Below are 19,992 nucleotides of genomic sequence, written 5' to 3' on the forward strand. Positions count from 1 at the left end.
ATGTACACACATATATATATATATATATATATATATTGCTAAACTGCTCTAGGATTTTGGGGGTGTTGTGAAAGGCATGAAAGGTAGGGGGGCTTTCCCACTGTCTTGGAGGCTCTGAAGGAAGAAGAAGAAACTCCACAAACGTCCTCCCTCCTGAGAACTCCAGCGATTCTGCCTTCTCTCCCCAATTATCTACCTCTGGGCTGGAGAATCTGGGAGGGAGAGTTTTCACACAGATCTCCAGTGAAGGGCTGACATCGCTCCTTCATACACTGGCCATTTCTGTGTTTGTCAATTGCAGATTCTCTGTTTCATAAACCACTAATGTACTGAAATCTCAGTTTCATAAACGGACATCTTAGTTTGTCTTCAGAGGTTCCTGGTTGTTAAAGCGGAGGGCTTATAGAGGTGCACGGAGCAAAAAGTATGTACTGTTTGTGGCATGTTCTGAAATAGTACCAATGGTTGTAGTACGCTGCAGTAAACTGAAGAGTTTAAAGTTAGTGCACACAAATGGGGTTAACAGTGGCAAAGAAAAAGTGTCCTTGTGCCGGTGGTGTCACTGGAAGGAGAAAATGCCTCTGTGTCAGTGATGTCACTGGAGGGAAAAAATTGTTTCTGTGTCAGTGGGGTAGCTAACAGTAACAATGACATTTCATCCGTGTCAGTGGGGAAAAAACTGCATTGCTGGTGTCAATTTTCAGTGGACATTTGATAGGCAGTAGAAAGGTGATATTTCACCTCCTTGCTGCCTGTTTTAACCCACTGTGCTACAGTCATGTATATTGCATGCAGTTGCAGCTTGACCACATTCCATTTATTTTTTGGCATTGCCGTGAAGCAAAGCATCAGGCCATATCATGTGTACAGCTCAGAGGAGCTGCATCGCCTTGTTCAGGTGGTTGTTCGGGGGTAGTAAAAACACGACTTTAGGGGGTTATTTTAGGGGGTTAAGCAGCCTATGAGGATGCATTCTAACCATCTGTTAAAACTGATCCAATGCAAATCACTCTTCAGAGGGCTATTGAAAGTGTAAACTAGCTTTAAGGCTTCATTCACCTTAGCAGATATGAAGGAAAGTGCACGTTTTTCTGCAGCACATACAGGTATGTTGCTGTGATACTTGAAGACTCCTGGGGTACTCATGTTATATATTCCATCAGGTTTTAGGGCCATCTATCACACATTGCACATGTGTGGTGGTGGTTCATCGCTAATGCAAGAGATAGATGGCTCAAAGAAGATGGTGGCACAGAACCTGCCACGTGGCAGCAGAGTGGCAGATTGCAACAGACAATATGAGATTTTCTGGGCATGTGAATATGTAAGGTAAAAGGGGACTGAATAAAAAAAATGATTAAAGGATGTGAAGCTCTACTTTAAAACAAGCTACAGTGTAGAGCGCACACAACTCCACAACAAGACTGACAACAAGGAAGGTATCTGAGATTCCTTCACTTGGGCATTCTGTTTTAATAATTGGCAGTCAGGAAACATATTAATTACTGTACATTCTTCACATTGCTCCATGAGGGCTTTACAAAGTTTAGTGGTGCCCACTATGTCCCAGTAGAGATGTCCAAATTGTGCTTATTGTCATACTGGTGTCTTCACAACTGGTTTGTATTACGTGTGCTTACGGGTCCCTAACAGCAACTTCCAAACTTTCAGTGCCTGCATAGGAATAAGTGAACAAAATATGAAGCTATTATTGTTCACAGACTTATTTTGCTTTCACTGTAATAAAAAATATAACAGAAAAGACCAGGTAACAAAGATGTCATCACACACCACAGTGATATGATCTCACATCACTGTGATCTGAGATTGTGGACACATGTTCCAAGTGTTATATGGGTAAAAAATAAATGCTGCTTAAGCTGAAACCTCTGCAAGCATAATAATAATATTCACATCCCCCAAACTCCCTAACATAGGTGCAATAATTGCAACATGTTGACTCTGACTAGGCTTGAAAGCCTGGCAAATAGCTTTGACTATTGCTGTCCTAACCACTGAGATGAAACTACATCTCTAAAGTTGGAAAACTAGTTAACTGGTCAAAGAAGGCAAAAGCAGACACCCTCAGGTGTCTGAACAATCCATTTTATGTCTGCTTTTGGTCAGAGGAGGACTGAGCTTGGAGTGCCCAAAACCTTACACATATTATCAGTGTGGAAAGTTGGCTCATTGTTTCCTACCTGCCTCATGTATAATTAGCACATCACTATAGACAACCAAAATGGCCAGGAGGAGATAAGATTGGTAAACACATCTCAACACTGATAAGAAACGTGGAAATTTACACGTGAAAGACCCTAGGAGCAAATATGTGAGGGCATGAGCAAATGCCTCAGGCTACTTAATTTTCAATTTCTGTGTCCAGTTAACACATTGTGCTTACTGATATATATATATATATATATATATATATATAAATAAAAGTTAAGCTCTAAAGTTGCCTAAAGTTTAACAGATTTTGTATGGATGGTCAATCAGGTGATCCTTTCAATCTTCTAGTATGGGAAAAGAAGTAATAAAAAAAGATTATTTCTGGCATGAATGAACACGGGCTAATATTGCTTAGTTAAAAAAAAATAATCACAAATTTGCATTGAAGGTCAGTACATTGCTTACTTCTTTACCATCATGGCATCACCATATATCTCTGAAGTCTTACAATTGTGTAGCATCACCCCTGCAAATAGCATTAAAGGTGAGCAGTTTATCAAAGCTTTATAGGCACTTGGTGATGTATTATACCGAACCTGCTCATAGTCTCCTCATTTGCCTGACAAACTGCTACAATGTTAATAGAAATGACACCTTAGTCAATATATGGCTGGTGTACAGAATCTATTTTGTGAATCACATCTTCCACTACAGCATTTCAGCAATCATGCCTTGTAGACACCATGAAACAGAAAAAAACATGGCACTAAAGCCAATGGCTTCTACTTAAAGGAAATGATAGCAAAACAATGAGATATGCATGGCAATTGCCTTCATTGGCCACACCGCTATCAAATTCAACTAGCAGACCATAGTTCCCAACTGTCCCTCCTCAACAATAAACTGTTCATTCAAACGCTGAATGATTGAATGTGCTATATTCTAAATGTAGTATACAGGAAAATAGTTGTGAAATAAGCACTTCTGGGCTTAACAAATCACATTTAGCATGTCAGTTCTTCCTGGTCTGTAACTTGGGTTCATGGCAGAGGTGTGTCATTTGCCCACATACTTTGTAGTGAATGGTGTCCTCTTTCTCATCTAGGAAAGTTAGGAGGTATGGCAGACTGTTGTGATCAAACACAAGATTACCCAGAGAGTACATACACAATCTGACCTTAAATTACAATTATCAAATGTAAATCTCCCTTAACCGTTTCAATACCGTGCAATTTTCCACCTTCCTGCCCAGGCCATTTTTCAGGTTTCAGCGCTCTCACACTTTGAATGACAATTGCGCGGTCATACAACACTGTACCCAAACTAAAATTTTATCATTTTCTTCACACAACTAGAGCTTTCTTTTGGTGGTATTTAATCACCGCCGGGGTTTTTATTTTTTGCTAAATTAACAAAAAAAAGACCAAAAATTTTTGAAAAAAAAACCCACACGTTTTTCTTTGTTTCTGTTATAAAAGTTTGCAAATAAATAATTGTTCTTCATAAATTTAGGCCGAGATGTATTCTGCTACATGTCTTTGGTGAAAATAACCCAAATTAGGATGTATTTTTTAGTTTGTAGGAAAGTTATAGAGTTCACAGACTATGGTATAGATCTGAATATTGATCAATCCTGAAGTACTGACAGCCAATCTAATTTCTTGAGGTCCAAGAATGTCAGAATAGTACAGATATCCCCAAATGACCCCTTTTTGCAGAGTAGACAGTCCGACGTACTTCATAAGAGGCATGGCGAGTTTTTTGAAGTTGTAATTTTTTTTGTCATAATTTTTCGGAAAATGAAAAAATTAAAAAAATTATTTGCACTATTTTTTTTTTTACATACTGTCACCAGTGCAGTACAGCGTCATCATATAACTGGCATGGCGGTGAACAGGGACACTGACTGGTGACCGTATGAAAAAAAAAATATATATATATATATATATATATATATATATATATATTTTTTTTTTATTATATTTAATTTTTTATTAATTTTTTTTTATTTTTTTTTGAGATTTTTTTTCATATTTTACTATGACCAAAGTAGTACATAGTAACATTGTACTACTTTGGGGAAGTGATCAGAATTTTTTTTTTTTTTTTACACAATTTGCTTATAGCAAAGAATTACTTTGCTATAAGCAAGCATTTACCTGAATGAAATCGATTCATTCAGCTTTTTTTTTTTTTGTGCTTAGCTGTGATTTGGTCACAGCTAATCACATGACATGTGCATGTGATTAGCTGTGACCATTCACAGCTAGGCACTAGTATACAATGGATGGCATCATGAATGAAGCCATCCATTGTATACAACTGTCATGTGACCTGCTGTGATTGGTCACAGCAGGTCACATGGTACCAGCAACGGGAGCCGGTACTCGGATCTGTCATCGGCCGTGTCCGAGGTGCACGGCCGGTGACAGATCGCATTGCTGCGCCGCTCTGCATTAGCGCAAACTGCGCATGTGCGGGAGCATGCCAAATGGCGTGCACCCGGAGTGCAGAGACAGTTTTGAAGCCGCCAAATGGCCATTGGCCATGCGGCTAATGGTTAAAGACACAGCAACTATCTAGGAGCAAAGCCATGTGCTGGAAGAGCACTGAAGTGAAGTGCTCTTTTAGCATGTGGAAATCAAAAAGGCTTACCTGTGGTCTAGATTTATGACCTACATCTAATGCATGAAAATCTCCCATGGCAAGGCCCCCAACCCATGCACAGAGTCAACCTTTGACTCCTTGGGACCAGCAGTCACCCCAAGGGCCCACATCATATGTAACATCCCATGTTAAAAACTGCCATGTGTCTGGGGGACAGGAGATACATTGGGCCAGAGCTGCTTGTGGCTCCCCAGGGCCAGGCTGAAAGGTGGCTCACCCCATGCTATCTTAAACCAGGCAAGGTCATATGTGATAATGATACTAACCTCCTGGAGCCCTTTGCCTAGGAAAAATCACACATATACCTTGCTTAGCATAGGTCCTCAAGGTCTGATCAGTTTGTGGCCACTATAGGCAGTCATACCTGGCCAGTGTTCACCTGGCAGAAATGTAGCACCAGCATCAGCTGCCTGCCAACTGCCTCACCTGTGACATCTCCACATGCTGGAAGTCAGCATTGGCCATGCTACAGAGGATGTTTCCTTACTCCACCTCCTCCTTTCCCTCTTCCCCTCTGCCCACTCTTCCTCTCCTTCCTCCTTCCCACCATCTCCAGTAACAATCCTATCATGCCAAGTTCTCCAAACCCACATCTGCACAGCATCACCTGCCAGCTTGCTGCTTCAACTGGTTCCATATCAGCTGGCAACAGCCTTGTTCCTCTACTTTATGGCCTAGAAAGTCCCACCTTTTCCCATCCCATTCTCCCACCTTCCATAACTATATTTTCTGCAAGGCCATCTTTGCCCTGGTCAAGCAAACAGGTTCAGGGACAACAATGCTGTAATTAAATGCATACAAGCAATCATATCCATGGACTACTGCGTGTCAATGATACTCCACTGGCCGGACAGAGCCTAATATGTGCTCTGGGTACCAGCCTGCTTTGCTGCACCTGTCATGCCAGAATCTGTGCTGATGAACATTGCCTACGCATATTTCACTATTGACATTTAAACAAAAGCCTGTGGAAAAAAAAAATTCAGCCAGCAACAATTATGAGAAATATGTTCCTGTTCCCTGATGACATCAATTGTGATGAAACGCAATGTTCAGAGCAAACTATCTAATGTCTGAATGTGCTTTCATGTTTTTATGCTTGTATATTTGTATAATTTTATAAATACAACAGGGAAATTCTTTTACTGTATTATGTGAGGCCTTTTCTTTTAATAAGATCATGATATAACTACTTTGCATATAGAATTGAAGGAGTGTGGCCGGAGGGACTTACTACTATGTTGATTATCTGACTGAGCTGCATTTAATTTCCTATTCTAAAGTGGTTTTGTCATCTGGAAAGAGGCCTGTGGTTCATTTTGGTGGAGGAGAGTGTCACTGCCTGCACTATTTACCACATTTCTTGATACTGCACCATCAGCTATATCAGCTGATGCCATATTTTCATATTTTACACTTTATATGAACTTTTAAACTTCACATGAACTTTTATCTTTATGAAGCAGCATTTTTTTGTATTTATGTTTGCACAATTTGTCACCTTTTGCACTGCTTTTTGCACAATTGAAAATGATTTTGTGATAATGCACTTTGTGTGTGATTTATATTTTGAGACTACATATTTAAAGGGCTAGTTAAAAAAAAAACCACATGCAGCCTGTTTTGGCTATAGTGCACCTAGACAGGGATAGGCTGTGAAGGGGCTGCAGGAGATCAGCAGCATTAAGATGTAACAAAGAATAAAATATGGTAAAAACACTCCCTCCTCCACTGCCAAATTCATACACAGTTTTTGGCTACCTACATGACCTTTAGGGTTTACATCTAATTTACATGTCTGCCAGTGGACACAAGCCCTACACTAATATCTCCTCTGCACTTTGTCAACAGCACTCCCTATGCTTTTCCTATGACAGCTAATGCACATTGTCAATATGGCTGCTGGGAAAACACCATTTTATAGTGAGGGGGCTGCATATTGACCCTTCTAAGCTATATGACCTAAGTTCAAAGCCAGGCAGTTCATTTTAATAACTATGGCAAATTCTCACATTATTTTACAGAGGTCCACAAACCTCAAATATGCAGAATATGCCACTAACCTATATTAGCAGTAAACTTCAACTTCATCCATCATTTTCATATTTAAGTAACTTAAAACAATTTGGTTGTTTTTTGCAACAAAACCTTAAAAAAAGCTCTTAATTGTTGACCAAATCCCTAGTGTTTTGGACTAAGTCTCTAGTCTTTAAAAGTGTAAAATCAACATTGAGGTCTCTTCATGGAGATCAATAATGAGAGTTCCTGTCCCTACATTGTCCTGCTGTCTAACAATAAATAGAGCAGGGACAGAATTCATTAACATCTATATACATGGTGTATGTGCACAGGCTCTTTCTTAATTGTTAATACAGTTATTGATTATTGAAAACCATTATTCGGAGCAAACTAGAAGACAAAGAACTCTATGAATTCTAGTGTCAATTCCATTTATGCTTTTATCATTACGGCATATATTATTAATGTCTGAAAGAGCAGGTGAATGTGTTGATTTTTCAAAATTTTCCTTTGTTGTATGAAATCTGTCAATCTTTATAGTGTAGTAAAAAAATATAAAATACTGTTTATACCTATATTTTGTAACTAAAGCATATACAGGAACATACTGTGTCAGGGAAATGCTCATCAATGCCATAGATTGAAAAAAATATTTAACTGTTTTCTAAACTGTTCTTAAAACTATAGTTTCTGGATTGTGCCTCTGCTGTATGTTTCCCTCCTAGCTACCTAGGGGATCCATTATACCAAGCTCCAATAAGTCCTTTAGAAATTGAATTGTACTTTGCAGAAGCTAAGGAGAGGTGAAGACCTGGTGAATGGGGATATGCTTAATGGAGCAGTAGAGGTTTAATAATCATGGACTAGATATTACACCCGCTACATCTACCAGTTTTCTTAAATGGGGTACACTATGAGAAAAGTGAAAGAAAGATTCTATACGAGGACCAATCGTTTGATTCTTGTATAGTGTGTACACAACTTTCAACATCCAATTTAGACTTTCCAAACTTAAATTTCAGAAGAAACAAACTCCAAAATTAATTTCGTTTTAATGTGTACTGTTTTCCTACTAGAAAAATCGGATACGAAAGGCTGTAAATGATCACAAACAATAAACAACAATAATCTACGCTACAACGTTTCTATGTCAAACACAAAAAAAGCCTTTGTCATTCAAAAATGTTCGTACAGTTAGTAGCATCCTCGGGTTCAACTTGCTGTGAAACATTGAGGAAAACCGGTCGATTGTTCACCCAGTTGTACCCAGCTTTAGTTTTATTATGTAATTTCTACAAAGGCATTAGCATCTCTGATCTCCATTACTGGCTGGGTTAACACATCTGTAGTGCAATAACATACATACATTAACATGTATTCGTACTGTGCATTGCTCTAAAAGGGCTAATTCATGTGAATAACTGTTTCAAGTGAAAAACTCCAAATAAATGAAAACTCCAAGAAAGAAAGCTTGCACTCAAAAATACAGCAAAGGGATTGAATGCTTAGAGAGCTTGTAATCATTACTAAAGTACATTTTCCTAGCTAATCCGAGTCTCTTCCTATGCAGTGGGTCAGCTTTCCTTACAGCAGCTTCCAGTATACTGACACTATGGCTGTAGTGTACCTCCTCCTATCCTTTTATAGATAGGGAAATGGATTAGAAGAGCCTTCTTATTGGCTTTTCTTCACCTGCTGGCCATAGTTCAAAGGCCATGCAGTGCATTTTAATTTTTAAAAAATCATCCTTGAGCAAATATGCACATAAGTTCACAGGACTGTGAACATGCAGGATTCACCTCAAACCCATGGTAGCGGAGAACCCAAACCTCATACCCAACCAACAGTTATTGGGCTGTTAATACTATCACTGTCAGCTGTTCCTTGTATCATTAAAGATACCCCAGGGGTGGACTGACCATTTGGAAACTCGGGCACTGCACGAGGGCCCGGGGGCAGTAGGGGGCCCAATGAGATGCCCCTGGTACCTTTTTCATAGGCTTTTTTGAGTTTGGGCAAGGACACAGGGGCCCCATGATCCACTATTGCCCGGGGGCCCCATGAGTTGTCAGTCCGCCCCTGAGATACCCTCACACATATGCACTTAAATGTACTTGTACTTTATTGGCACAGTATGATGTGGTTCCATTAAAAGCACACCAAAACAAAAGCAAGCAATGATGGCTCAATCAACCTTAGTTGTGCTTTTAAAGACATGGGGTTGTGGGATACTAGTCCCTGCTGGCCATGATTAAAGGGCAAACGGAGAAACTTATTAACCTAAATGGAAAACATTAAAAACTTGACCTGGGGTATAATATAAACAGTAAGAAAGAAATCTCTGTTTGACATAACAGTGCATCTATTAAAACAAGTAAAGAAGAGAATTGGAGAAGAAAGGACTTGTCTTACGTGGAGAAGGCGTTGTTCTGTTTCTCACAGCGAATTCCTTTGCAATTGTTAGGTTCTTCAGAGGCACTAGTCTCATAATAAAAGTATAGTTGGTTTAGTCCATTGGCAAAGGCCAGAAGCACCAGGCAATAGATGAAGAGGAATTTGAGAATGTCCAGCAGCATCCGCCCTAGTGATATTTGCAGGGGACCAAGATGAGAATTTGCCGTGAACAGAGAGATGAGACGGAGGGAGCTCAGGATATTGGATATTGCAAAGAGTGCTTCGGCAATAAGTGTGGGGTGCCACATATCCCATTCCTCTCTTGGCCGTGAGCCATTGTACTGAAGGAATAAATACAAGAACAAACTGTAAATTATCAAGGCTGAGTCACACAGAAACTTTCCTAGGGCTTGTGCCAAATGGTGAATTTAATCATTGGTAGCATTGCCCTTTTGCCTCAGGAAATGTCATCTTTAACTTGTAATGAAGGACTTGATTTGACTTATCTCAGTGTGCCCACTTTGCAAGGTCAAAACAACAAGTAGATTAAAATCCCAGCCCAGTTTAGTGGCAGATATTGGATTTTTAATACAAAAATTGCACTAAGGCAGGTAACATCTTGTCTGTCATTGGAATTATCCTTCATGACAGCTTCAGAACAGTGAATATAGTGAAATAATACAGTAACTTAAGTTTGAACATATAAAAAAGATACTACTTTTAATTATTATTTATCATAAGTACTGTATATATATATATATATTTATTTATGCAGAGGCCCTAGAGAATAAGATGGTGGGTTTTGCAATTTTTTATGTTGCATGGCATTTGCCAAGCAGTTTTTCAAACACAAATGTTTTGGAAAAAATATACTTTAATCAATTTAAATGCACAAAAACACAATATAATACTCATTATATTGGTAATATATAAAATACGATATTATTCCGAGTAAATAGATATCTGACACATCAAGCTTTAAAATTGCACACACTTTACCCAGCATTTAAAAAAATAATTCCAAACTTGTTTTAAAAATGAAAAACAGCTGTGCTATCATATAACCATAAAACAAAATTCTTTACAAAACAAGACTAGGTATACCAATGGAAATACAGAATAGCTTGACTCCTTCATATGTCAGCCCAGCCTATAGGTATAGAACAGCAATACGTTTGATTGAAAAGCAGCACCATTACATTTTTTTTCCCACTGAATCTTTTAATGCAAAATTTACTGGCTCTGACTTCAGTGAGTGCTTTTATGCTCACGGTATGCTTTATTCTCTGGCCTTAGTACGCCTTGCCAAGACAATTTAAGAATACATTTGTTTATTGAATATGCTGCTGACAGCCAATAGGAAAATACTTAAATATGAACTCACTCTTGATGTAGAGCACATTCTTTTTACTTGCTCTTAGAGGATACTTTCTTGAGCAGCTCTTAAGATATGACAATTAACTAGGGAAAAAGTGCATCTGTGGGCCTAAATTTACATGTCTGAAATGATATCAAAAGGTAAATCCAAACTGAAGTATCAAGCAGGGGGCACAGGAGCAGTGAATTACTTGCACCCATATGTCTTAGATTCCTAGAGCTGGCTTGTAAAAATGCAATTTCTGAGACCTGTAAAAGCTGTTCCCAAGAATTTTGTTTCATGCATTGTCCTTTAAGGTTGGCATGTGACAAGATTCTTGCAAAGTACCCGGGTACCAGACCTGTTCCCTAATCCTCTGTGCACTAAGGAGAAACTGTAGAGATGTAGATTTGCATCTTTAAAGTGATACTAAACACACACTGATTCATTTACATCGTCCTTTCTATTTCTGTAAGTGGATGATAGCACTGTAATTATTTAACAAAAACTAAAATCTAAGTACCTTTTTCCTAATCAATATACTGCTGTCATATGACCCAACTCTTTCCCAGCCTACAGAGAAACATAAGCAGAAGGAGCTTCTAGTCCTCTGCTGCTTGTCACATGTTCAAAATGTGACAATGGGTGCTGGAAGGTTAGTTGCCCAGAAGATGTGCAATGGGTGCTGGAAGGTTAGTTGCCCAGAAGATCTGCAATGGGTGCTGGAAGGTTAGTTGCCCAGAAGATGTGCAATGGGTGCTGGAAGGTTAGTTGCCCAGAAGATGTGCAATGGGTGCTGGAAGGTTAGTTGCCTAGTGCTACCTTAGGTAGCACAATTTGTAAGAATAAGTTATAGTAAACACCTTGATCGTTACAGAGAATTGTCTTTTGCAGAGAATTTTCCAAGAGATATTCAGATCCAATCACAAATAGGAGATAGAAGCACAGAGAAAGATCTCTGTACCCTTGCCTTTTGGGGGGGGGCAAAGTGTGTCAGGGGAGGGCAGTCTATGGGCATATTGGAGTATTATGTCTGTTGTGTCCATGTTTAGCTTTCAATAAAGGTGATGTCAATGTGCAGACATCCTTTTTTACAAAAATCATTACAAGTGTTTTGTTTTTCTTGTTTGATACTTGCAAAATCTTGTGAGCTGCAAACTTCCTGTGCTCCCCTTGCCTGTGCTGCACTATCATCAGCTATCAATGATTCCAATTGTCTCCATGGACTACAAAACACCTTACACCTATGGGGAGGAGATGGGGAGGTGTTCTGTAGTACACACACACACACTTTCTGTCCTGGGATGATAATGCTGTTTCTCAATATTTACAGCATGGTGCATAAGCATTGTCCCCCTAGGACAAAAGGTGTGCTACTGAGCAATCACCAGGTAAAAATAAAGGAAAAAAGGCCTGAAAAAAAACAATTGCGGAAACCACATCTAAGAAATTGTAAGCAGCAATAACGGAAAATTGAACATCAAATAATTTTGATGGCTTCAGGCTGGTATCTAGTTATTTTCTGAAGGTGGCTGACATGGAGCTGTCAGGAAAATGGAAAATTGAACATCAAATACTTTCCTGACAAGTTCCACGTCAGCCACCTCCGGGTATGCCCCGCCCACCCCTATGCTATCAGGACCTAACTCATAAATTTGACCCCCACTGCCCAGGACAATGTTGCGTAACTAGAACTTTGTTCCAGGGTGGGAGTGTGCGCTGACATGGAGCTAGTCAGGAAAGGAAAGTGCTTGTCACTGCCTATAGCTATATTTATATTCCCTGTGACAACAATAAAGGTGATCAAACAAGAAAAAAAAAATTAAAAGGGACAGTGTAAAAAAAAATACGCAAAGGCGAATGCACATGTCGGTCCCTCACGAATACATAAACAGTGAACACATCACACTTTGATTGTGAGGTATCACTGTCAACGTCGGATCGAGGGCAGTAATTCAAGTTCCAGACCCCCTATGTACATTTAAAGTGGTAAATTGTAAAGGCTTTTAAAGCGTCACCTATGGATAATAAAATGTACATAGTTTGTCATCATTGCATGGGCATGCATAATTTTAAAGTATCACATGTTTAATATCTATTTGCTCGGCGTAACATCATGCTTTATATATTACCAAACAATTGGGTATTATATTGTGTTTTGTGCATTAACATTAAAAAATAAAATTTTTTAAAAATTGTATTTGAAAAACCACTGTGCAAATACCGTGTGACAAAAAAAAAAATGCAACACCCACCATTTTATTCTCCAGGACCTCTGCTTTAAAACTATATAATGTTTGTGGGTTTAACTAAATTTCTAGCAAAAAATACTGATTTTAAACAAAAAGTGTCAGAAAAGGCTTGGACTTAAAGTGTTAATACATATACACTGAACAAAAAAATTAAAGGAACACTTTGAAAACACATCAGATCTCAATGGGAAAACATATCATGCGGATATCTATACTGTTATGGACTGGGTAATGTGTTAGGAATGTAAGGATGCCCCATCATTTTATGGAAATGAAAATTATCAACCTACAAAGACACCCAGAAAATCCAAGTGAAAAAATGATGCAGCTGGCTAGTCCATTTTGCTGAAATTTCATTGTACTCAGTAGTTTGTATGGCCCCCACGTGCGTGTATGCATGCCTGACAATCAAGGCATGGCATGCTCCAAATGAGACGACGGAGGGTGTCCTGGGGTATTTCTTCCCAGATCTGGACCAGGGCATCACTGAGCTCCTGGACAGTCTGAGGTGCAACCTGGTGGCGTCGGATGGACCAAAACATGATATCTTGGAGGTATTCTATTGGATTTAGGTCAGGCAAGCGTGGGGGCCATTCATTGGTATCATTGCATATAATGTTGTTTTAACCCTCCCATTGAAGTCAATGAGTCAAAAAACACACAATTCTGCTTTAAAAGTAGCTTGTGTACCTTTTCAAGCTTCAGCCACTGAGCTACAGACACCTGAACCCCAAAATATGAACAGGGACAATTGGAAAGCATGGGAGTTAGCTTGTTGAATGTTTTGAAGCTTCAAGCTACCAAATGATCAGGTGTGGATGGAGACTAAGGCTCTTGACTAAACAATAACTCAACGTTTAATATAAAAACTATTTATATGTGTCCTGCAAACCTTATGACTTTGTAAATAGAACTTGTTTTTCTGTAAAATGCATAGTTTAATATTATATTGACTTTAGTGGAATGCACATAGGTCATAACTAATCTTAAAAATGTTCTGAATACCTGTCAGTTGAACAACACTATATTAACTTAGATCCTACTGCTTTCCCTTTTTTATTTCAGACTGAACTCATCAAAATCAGGTGTTATGTAGTCTGCAAGCAATGAGACAGAAATTGAGATTTTAGAAAGTTTAACAAGGTCCAGGTTTGTATATAGTCCACCGAGGAGCACAAATAGGAAATTATTTTTATCAGGCTTATATATACATGAACAACATAAGGCATGTTTTGTGGACAAGGAAATATTCTTACCTTCACATAAGCAACTATTTTAAGAGAGATGGTTGCAAGATAGAGGGAATTCATAGCAAAATCCATTAGGTTCCACCAGTCATGTACATATTCATTAAATCCCCCATCCCACATCTCTTTGATTTCACCCCAGATAAAACCTGTACAAACGAGAAAACACACAAAAGTTAGTTTCAAAGGCAAAGGTGCAGAATTGTATATTCTAGGATAATTGTAACTCTAGGGTTTCACCTAGCCTTCTAAGATAAGAGGATCATGAGATATGGAAAATAGAGGTATGGGGAAAGAGTGGAGGACTTCTGTGGTATGTTGTAAATCTGTCACAGCAGGTCCTTGATGGTGCCACAACAATGAGATTTTTTGTAATGTTTGGTCGGATTGTTTAACCTTAATGGTTACAAATATGTTTGATTGTGTTGTGTTGTAGCCATCCTGCCCTAAGCAGGAGTAACTATATAAAATTACTTTTCTGGGTGCTAAACAGCTCAAGTTGATTTATAGTACTAGTAGATTAAAGAAACAAACGTAGAGGCACACAAAATTAGAATTGTAGGTAGTGTGTGGCAGCTGCAGAGTTTACAAATTATTAAAGACATTCCTTGATAGCCTTTGCAGAGAATCAAAATTAACCACGTAAGTAGAAATGCGCTTGCCTGTGTGAGATAAATGCAGAGAGAACCAGTGTAACTGTTTTCTTGTTGCAAACTGACAGCTTCCTGAATCATGTGCTACAACAGAACACAGGAAGGTGTGTGTGAAGTTGATGGCTAATTACCTTAGGGAATAGCATAATGGTGTGCTTTCAGCTTTGTAGTAAGTTTCCCCAGGCTTGATGCAAACTTTAGAAGTCAGTTGAAATATCCAGGGCTCAGGAGCTTTAAAAACGGCACTGACAGTTACTCTCATCTACTGGTTTTGGAGCTCTATGGTCCTCTTCCTCAGGATCAGGAGAAACCAATAGATGAGAGTAGCTCTCAGAGACATTGCTCCATGCACATGATCTGGGACTCTCTTGGGCTTCATTGCTGTCTTGCTGGCCACCAGACAAGCAATACCATTTTCAAAGCTCTTGAGCCCTGGTTATTTCAACTGACTTCTAATCTTTATGTCAAGCCTGGGAAAACCTATTGCAAAGCTGAAAACACACCACCCTGCTATTCCCTAAGGTAATAAGCCATTAACTTCACACACTCCTTTCTGTGACCTGTAGTAGCTACATAATTCAGTAAGCTGTCAGTTTGTAACCAGAAACAGTTTCACTGTACACTGTTTATATCTGCATTTATCTCACACAGGCAAGCACAGTCCTACTTATATAATTGGTTTGCACTCACCGGCCACTTTATCAGGTACACCTTGCTAGTACTGGGTTTGACCCCCTTTTGCTCTTAGAACTGCTGTAATTCTTCATGGCATAGATTCTGCAAGGTGTTGGAAACATTCCTCAGAGATTTTGGTCCATATTGACTTGATAACATCATGCAGTTGCTGCAGATTTGTTGGCTGCACATCCATGATGCAAATCTCCCGTTCCACCACATCCCAAAGAATCTCTATTGGATTGAGATCTGGTGAAGCGATCGGAGTACAGTGAACTCATTGTCATGTTCAAGAAACCAGTTTGAGATTATTTGAGTTTTGAAAATTGGTGCATTATCCTGCTGGAAGTAGCCATCAGAAGATGGGTACACTGTATCATAAAGGGATGGACAAGGTCAGCAACAATACTCAGGTAGGCCATGGCATTTAAACGATACTCAGTTGGTACTAAGCGGCCCAAAGTGTGCCAAGAAAATATCCCCCACACCATTACATCACCATCACCAGCCTGAACCGTTGATACAAGGCAGGATGGATCCATGCTTTCATGTTGTTTACCCCAAATTCTGACCCTACCATCTGAATGTTGCAGATGAATTTGGGGCTCCTTAGACCAGGCAACGGTTTTCCAATCTTCTTTTGCCCAATGTTGGTGATCCTGTATGAATTGTAGCCTCTGTTTCCTGTTCTTAGCTGACAGGAGTGGCACCCGGTGTGGTCTTCTGCTGCTGTAGCACATCTGCTTCAAGGTTTAGCCGTTGTGCATTCAGAGATGATATTCTGCATACCTTGGTTGTAATGAGTGGTTATTCGAGTTACTGTTGCGTTTCTATCTTCTCGAAACAGTCTGCCCATTCTCCTCTGACCTCTGATATCAACAAGGAATCTTTGTCCACACAACTGCCACTCACTGGATATTTTCTCTTTTTCAAACTATTCTCTGTAAACCCTAGAGATGGATGTGCATGAAAATCCCAGTAGATCAGCAGTTTTTTAAATACTCCAGCCCATCTGGCCCCAACATCCATGCCATGTATAAAATCACTTAAATCCCCTTTCTCTCCCATTCTGATGCTCAGTTTGAACTTCAGCAAGTTGTCTTCAGCACATCTAGATGCCTAAATGCATTGAGTTGCTGCCATGTGAATGGGTGCGATTGGCTGATTATCAATTTGTGTTACCAAGTAATTAAACAGGTGTACCTAATAAAGCGTCTGTTGAGTGTATATTACTGCACCTATTAGATCTTCCGCTACAATCAGTGTTGCTGTCGCTTCTGCCTGCTATCAGTAGGTGTCAATGCAACCTTTGGTATAGAGTGAGAGGCCATAGTGAATATTTTTTTCCTTCTGGCCCACCACTAGGAGGGTTTTTACCAGTGGTGTATTCTGGAGAAGAGCATAAATATTTCAGTGATAACTGAGGATTTATTTCCCTTGAGCTGCTGTGTGTTTGGAGCGATAAAATTTGAATTCCTTGTTACCTGCCATTGACATAGTCCAGGAGTAAATGTTATCCCACCCTGCCACTGGGTCCCTTGCATGCCTGTGGTGGCCAGAGGGTGCTACATTAGGGTTTATTCATGATAAACACTAGTGTAAAATGACTGTTGTTTATCCACCAAGTTTGGTGGTAAATTGCTGGTGGATAGTAGATTTAGAACAGAGCATGACACTGGGTCACGCTGGTGACCTGATTTTAAAGAGTGTATTAAAATGTATCTGCATTTGAAGAACTGGTGTTTACATTATGTTCTTGTAATTATTTTATTTATAAAAACTGTGGCCATAACATGCCAACAAAATAATTTGTCATAGTGTATTGTTAATAATGTTTAATTTGGAAGCAAATGTTTTGTTTGGGCCCTAGTTCACACCAGTGCAGCTCTGAAACCTTGTTACTTCATGCAACTTCAAAGCTGACTACTCAGTGGGAATTCATTGTGGCTTGCTGGCACTCTGTGGGACTTCATTTAACAGATATCAATGCAAGTTACAAATTTCTCTTAGATTGTAAGCTCCAAGGAGCAGGGCCCTCCTATCCCTCTTGTATTGAACTGTATTGTTGCTGTATTGTCTCCCATTATATTGTAAAGCGCTGAGCAAACCGTTGGTGCTATATAAATCCTGTATAATAATAATAAGTTGCAATGAAGTTGCACAAAAAGAGTGCAGGAACTTGATTTGCACCAATTTGGACAATTCCATTGTCACTAATGGGGTGTCACTTGTCATGCGACCTTGAACTATTAAGTAGCAAGGCAAATTGCACTGGTGTGAACCAGGACTAAGTATCCCTCCTCCCTTTCAGCACTACTTTGGTCAAGTTTCCTGCAGAGAAGTAACATTGAACAGACAGACAGTACGGTCTGAATTGCTTTGTGTAACTGTAGCTTTGTGACACAGGCAAACAAATTCATAATTACTGAATTTCATCGTTCAAGATTGTTAAATTGCTTTTTTAAACTAAAACTATGCTTTTTAAAAGAAACTGTTTTACACGATAATGAATAGGGTTTTGGTTTCCAGAGCATAACTGTTTTGTGTGATTTTATCAAATCCAGTGGAAATCAAGAGTCCTGTATTTATTTATACTGTCAACAAGCCCAGTGATCTGTGACAAGTGGTTTGGAGTAACTAGAAAAAGAAAACAAAAGAGGGCACACCAGCATAACACATTTTTCCAGTAACCATTTATTATAAATAAATCTACTCACAAGCATAAAAATGCCAAAGCACATGAAAGTTTCACTACTGTTTCGTCCACTCCATATGTTCCTCAGCTCGGGAGAACATCAAATAGATCCAACTGGCTTATGCGTTTTGAAGCTGTATTCTCTTCTTCAGAACTAAACATTTTGGATCCTTAATTCTCACCTATTTATATGACACTAGTCTTACCATAAGGTTCCTTGGAGTGGATTGAACAATAGCAAGACTTTGATGTGCTTTGACAATGTTATGCATGTGAGTAGATTTATTTCTTTATAATAAATGGTTACTGGGATAATATGCTAGGCTGGTGTGCCTTCTTTTGTTTGCCTGTTTTTCTAGTTTTGTCATTGGGACATCCCATCCTCAGAGGGCAGCAAGGCATGGCGTGTTTGCATCTCCAGTCAAGATACAATGTGCAACAAGCATTGTTGTTAGATCACAACACTCATGAGCAGGAGATGTTTGGTTAAGTGGTTGGGATCATCATTACCTGCTGTCAATGTGGCTGTCTGCAGGAAATTTGAGGTGAAGGGGGTAGCCAGGAACCAAAGACACATAATAGAAGCTAGGAATAATTGAAAGGTACACAGTACAAATGTTTCACAGAAGCAGGAGTAGCAGCAACTCAATCCAAAGCAACATTCAGTTTCTTGATTCTAAAACACAAATGTTATTTAAAATAAGTACATCACTCAGTGAACTATTGCCTCAAGTAACTGATATAGGCAAAACAATAAAAGAAAACTATATAAGTAAAATTATATAAATAAATATCCCTTCTCTGGTCCAATAAATAAATAAGTAATACATATATAAATTATATAAAAAGTTCCAATATGTAAGTAAAGTGAACCAGGTAAAGTGACTCTTGTGCTCTGGTGACTCTAGGACCCGGTATCCGTGCAATAGTGGTGAAAGTAATGCGCACTCACCGGACGTGCATGTTTAATGCGCCTTATGTAAATAATCCAGATGTCATCAGATATAGAGAAGGTCAGAAGATGGGTGGTCCTACCTCTAAGGGATGGTGGATCATCGGACTAGTAGTGTGAAGCTGGTGTAGGTGGTCCTCATCCTCTAGGGGTCCCCCTATTATCCAGGCTGGTTGTATCCCTCTAGGTCTGCAGACCTCCACTATGCAGCAATGAGGAACCATAGGGCTTCACAGAACCCTGGCTGAGAAACCCTGCACTAGGGTCTGATGCCCATTAAGGGAGTAGCCATAGCCTTAAAGTGCCCTTCTGCATAAGTATGCAGAGAACATGCAGGTTAGAAGAACAATCCAGAAGATTCAGGGACAGCAGAGGTAGATACAGAGACAAAAGAGGAAGCCACAGGGGACCTATTTAGTGATGCACTGCCAAGTACTGTCAAACTGATGAGTGAACAACTAGAAACAGATGACCGCACCCTAGATGAATGACTCTCGAGGACAGCCACCGGATGCCTGGCTGAAAATATCTTTAGCAGGCATATCCGCAACAGCCTAAAGGTTTGTTCAGTGAACATTTACCATGTTTTGGCTACCTTTCTAGTGTCTGTAGGTGAGGTTGTCTGTTTCCAACAAACTTTCTTTGGTGACAGCAACAATGTTACTTTCTCAACCAGGATATGGGGACTATGGGACACTCCCACCTGTCTTCCAAAGTTTAACTATTCACCAGGCCTGAGAGCTGTTACACAGGATGAAACATTCATATTTATGATCAAGTTTATATGTTGCGAAAACAAAATATGCACAGGTGTTTTCAGGAGCTGCAGCAGCAGATTGGGGCAGTTTGGGAGCATAAGAAGGGTACAAACTGATTCTTGCCTTTTCCATTTTTCTGGTAAAGGCAAAA

The 19,992-nt window shown here is 39.4% G+C and overlaps 1 protein-coding gene across 1 annotated transcript in view; it reads right to left on the minus strand.

Moving 5' to 3' along the window:
* The window catches only part of LOC149447470 (short transient receptor potential channel 5-like), a 431,706-nt gene that overhangs the window by 81,236 nt on the left and 330,478 nt on the right, over positions 1–19,992 (minus strand). Inside the window, exons 5-6 of the mRNA XM_089652492.1 lie at positions 14,118–14,257; positions 9,271–9,593 (exon numbers count right to left, since the gene is read on the minus strand). Of these exons, the coding sequence (XP_089508618.1) occupies positions 9,271–9,593; positions 14,118–14,257 (463 nt within the window). The remainder of the gene's footprint in view (positions 1–9,270; positions 9,594–14,117; positions 14,258–19,992) is intronic.

The sequence above is a fragment of the Staurois parvus genome, unplaced genomic scaffold (assembly GCF_062004578.1).
Source record: "Staurois parvus isolate SC_StPar_1 unplaced genomic scaffold, SC_StPar_1.0 ptg000684l, whole genome shotgun sequence".
Lineage (NCBI taxonomy): Eukaryota > Metazoa > Chordata > Amphibia > Anura > Ranidae > Staurois > Staurois parvus.